A 3,591-nucleotide genomic window follows, 5' to 3' on the forward strand; every position below is an offset into this window, starting at 1 on the left:
TGCTAATATATTTATGAACAGCACAAAGTGTGTGAAGTAAAATTTTAAATGAAAAATTCTGGCCCACACATATTCTACAGAAAAGTAAATTGTGGAAATTTGAACAAAAAAAAGAAAGAAAAGATTCCCAATGCTCACATTACATGAAAACCAGGTTTAACATAAACATTTACCTCCAAATTCTAAGCCTTTCCCTTTGTGTTGTCCATAAACTTTCTCTGACATATTCTTAATCTTTCTTTGCTTGTCTTTCCCACACTTTTCCATTGTTGTGTCTGTTATTCTCAGCCAATTGCTCTTTGCACATCTTGTGATCTCCATCCACCCAAATTTCTCCTTCTGCTTCTGCTTTTTTCTCTTAATGCCTCCCTCTCTGTTTCTCTCTTCTGAACACTTTTATTAAATGATATATAGGAAAAATATTTTGTATTTGTCCACCACAGCAGACAAACAATAACTGTCCTCCACATTCCTGGAGGACTCAACTTTGTTTCCCGGTTCACTGTTGTGTAACTTGTTTCCCATTCACTTCTCATTATTCTCTGGCCTCCACTGCATCACATAACAGAAATGGCTCTCACTAAGCCACTGAAAATCTCTTAGCTTCCATGCTCCATCACATCTGTTCACTCCTTGTCCTACTAGAGCATTTATTTTTGACTGGCGCCATAACTTTCTTTGTCCTTCTTGAATAGCTTCCTTTCCTTATGCTCATGACACTCATCTGCCCTGTTTCCCTTCTCTTCTTGACCATTCTGCTCAGTATCGTTTCCCAGTCTCTGCCCATCTTTCATTGCTGTCAGTCAGAACTATTAGCTTCAACAAGAAATGGTGTTTTTGAATGGATTTTCTCTAACATAGAAATGTGAGGGAGATTGAAGGAACCAGCTTGAAAAAAATAGATAGCAAAGAAGGAAGGAAGGCAATCTGTGAACAGCCAAAATCATGTCCCAACACTGTATCCACGAGGGTTGTTGTCACACCGGCTATATGGGAATGCCACTTTTCACACTGACAGAGTGGGTCATTGGTGAGGGTGCAGGATGCATTTGCTGGAACCTTCATATTATACCTTGGTTGCCTTAGCAACCCAAATTCTCTTTTGTCCATGTCCCCCTTTTTTTTTTGTCCTTGCCCCTTTTAATGCCTCACTTCAAATTCCAAATCCAGTGTGGGGAAGTTAGATTTGCCACACTTGCATCAGGTGCCCTCACTCTAGTTGTTGGAGGGATAGGAAAGTCAGTTTGCAGCTCTTTTGGCTCCTAGAGTGGGTGATAGACTTTGCGGGCCACCAATATCTAGTGGGAGAAAAGAGGATAAGATTGGCTACCTGAAAATGGCGTACATCTTCACTGCCACTTTAATATACTCTGTCAGTTTAGTTTCTCACCATATCTTCACACTTGATGTTTTCTCCAAGGGATAGATCATAGATAAGTATGCCTTCAACTACCCCAAGGACTTCCAAGTCATTATTTGTAGTAGATTCATACTACAAAGAATATATCAATGGGATGTCCACAGATGGGCCACCGCCTCTGAGTTCTCAATCAATTTTTGATGGGAATCTACACAGTCATCAGGTGACTCCTCTATTCTTCATTGACTACCCATTCACCTTCAATGTATCAGAGAAGTACTGCATCTACATTCTGAACTCTTTTCTATCTGTCTCTTCATCTTCCCATCAATCTCAATATCACTGCACACATGTACTAGGCATGCCACATGTATTTGAACCACTCATGGAGTAAACAGAATACAGATTATTAGCTTTAATTATTGACCCACTAAATCAATGTCTACATTAATATCTCAGATCTATATTTTGAACAAAATATTCCTCTGACAATTCCAACATGTAATCTGGTTTAAGAACACTAAATAGTAGTAACCTCTACTGACTAGTACTCCTGACCCCAATTACCCCACTCTGCAGTCTATTTTCTACACTACCATATATTCAATTAAAAAATAATCTTTCAGTGCCACTCCCTGCTCTTAAGTTTTAGTGTATTCTTATTCTGTGACGGATAATGTTCAAGATCCTTCATATGCAATTCAATTCATTTCATTACCAAGGCTCTTCAATCTTCTTTTCCCTTCACCATACATCCACATCCCAAACATAGAATTTCCATATCATACCAATCCTATCCCATAAATTTAGGAGATATTACAATTCTTTCATTTTTCAAATCTGTTCTTTGCTGCACATTTAAAAATTTGAAATAATTCCATTTATTTCCATGCCCCTGAAATAGATCCTATCTATTACCTAGGTAACACATAAAATTGAGAGGACATTCTGATGTGCATAACTGTATCTCAAATCTCCTTCCTATATTTTCACATATAAATTCTTATTGACATTTAAAAAACTTATTCCATTTCATTTCAGGCAACACCCAGTGAGGACATGGAAAAAGATAATGCAACACTACTGACAGAGTTAATTCTCACAGGACTCACATATGAACCACAGTGGCAAATCCCCCTATTCCTGGTGTTCTTGGTTATCTATCTTCTCACCATTATGGGGAACCTTGGTCTGATTGCCCTCATATGGAATGAACCTCAGCTTCACATACCCATGTACTTTTTCCTTGGAAGTTTGGCATTTGTGGATGCTTGGGTATCATCCACAGTGACCCCCAAGATGCTGGTCAACTTCTTTGCCAAGAGCAAAATGATATCTCTTCCTGAATGCATGATACAGTTTTTTTCCTTGGCAATCAGTATAACCACGGAATGTTTTCTGCTGGCAACAATGGCTTATGATCGATATGTGGCCATATGCAAACCATTACTTTATCCAGTGATTATGTCCAATACACTATGCATCCAGCTGTTAGTTTTGTCATTTTCAGGTGGCCTTCTTCATGCCATAATTCACAATGCTTTGTTATTCAGATTAACCTTCTGTGATTCCATCATAGTACATCACTTTTACTGTGACATTATGCCATTGTTTAAGATTTCTTGTACTGACCCTTCTATTAATTTTCTGATAGTATTTATTTTTGCTGGGTCAATACAGACGTTCACCATTCTGATAGTTCTTGTCTCCTATACACTAGTTCTCTTTTCAATCTTAAAAAAGAAGTCACTACAAGGCATAAGAAAAGCCTTCTCCACCTGTGGAGCCCATCTCTTATCTGTCTGTTTGTACTATGGCCCTCTTGTCTTAATGTATATGCGCCCTGTATCTGCACAATCAGATGATCAAGATATGATGGACTCTCTATTTTATACTCTCATAATTCCTTTATTAAATCCAATTATCTACAGCTTGAGAAATAAGAAAGTCATAGATTCATTGAGAAAAATATTAAAGAGAATTTCTTAGGACACACATTAATATCTGTTCTCTTCTCATTAAAATGACACAAACTTATACAGATTACATATTGCTATGTGTTGATTAGTGTTTACCTTTTACAGTTATAATTGCCCTAATGTTTAAATGACTTAGGGTGAGAGTAAAAATAAAGGTGTATATGTAAAACATAGAAGGAATTTTAATCAAGTGTTCATGACATAAGAATAATTGAAAAGGAAAACAAAAATTTTTACATGTTTGGATGTTTC

General features: G+C 37.1%; 1 protein-coding gene across 1 annotated transcript; it reads left to right on the forward strand.

The window, feature by feature from the left end:
- Positions 1-2,416: 2,416 nt before the first annotated feature.
- LOC122492350 (olfactory receptor 5H2-like) lies at positions 2,417-3,349 on the forward strand. The gene has a single exon (XM_043596054.1). It carries the CDS (start codon positions 2,420-2,422, stop codon positions 3,347-3,349), a length of 930 nt encoding a protein of 309 aa, XP_043451989.1. The 5' UTR covers positions 2,417-2,419.
- The last annotated feature ends 242 nt before the right edge of the window (positions 3,350-3,591 follow it).

Source organism: Prionailurus bengalensis, chromosome C2 (assembly GCF_016509475.1).
Source record: "Prionailurus bengalensis isolate Pbe53 chromosome C2, Fcat_Pben_1.1_paternal_pri, whole genome shotgun sequence".
Classification (NCBI taxonomy): Eukaryota; Metazoa; Chordata; class Mammalia; order Carnivora; family Felidae; genus Prionailurus; species Prionailurus bengalensis.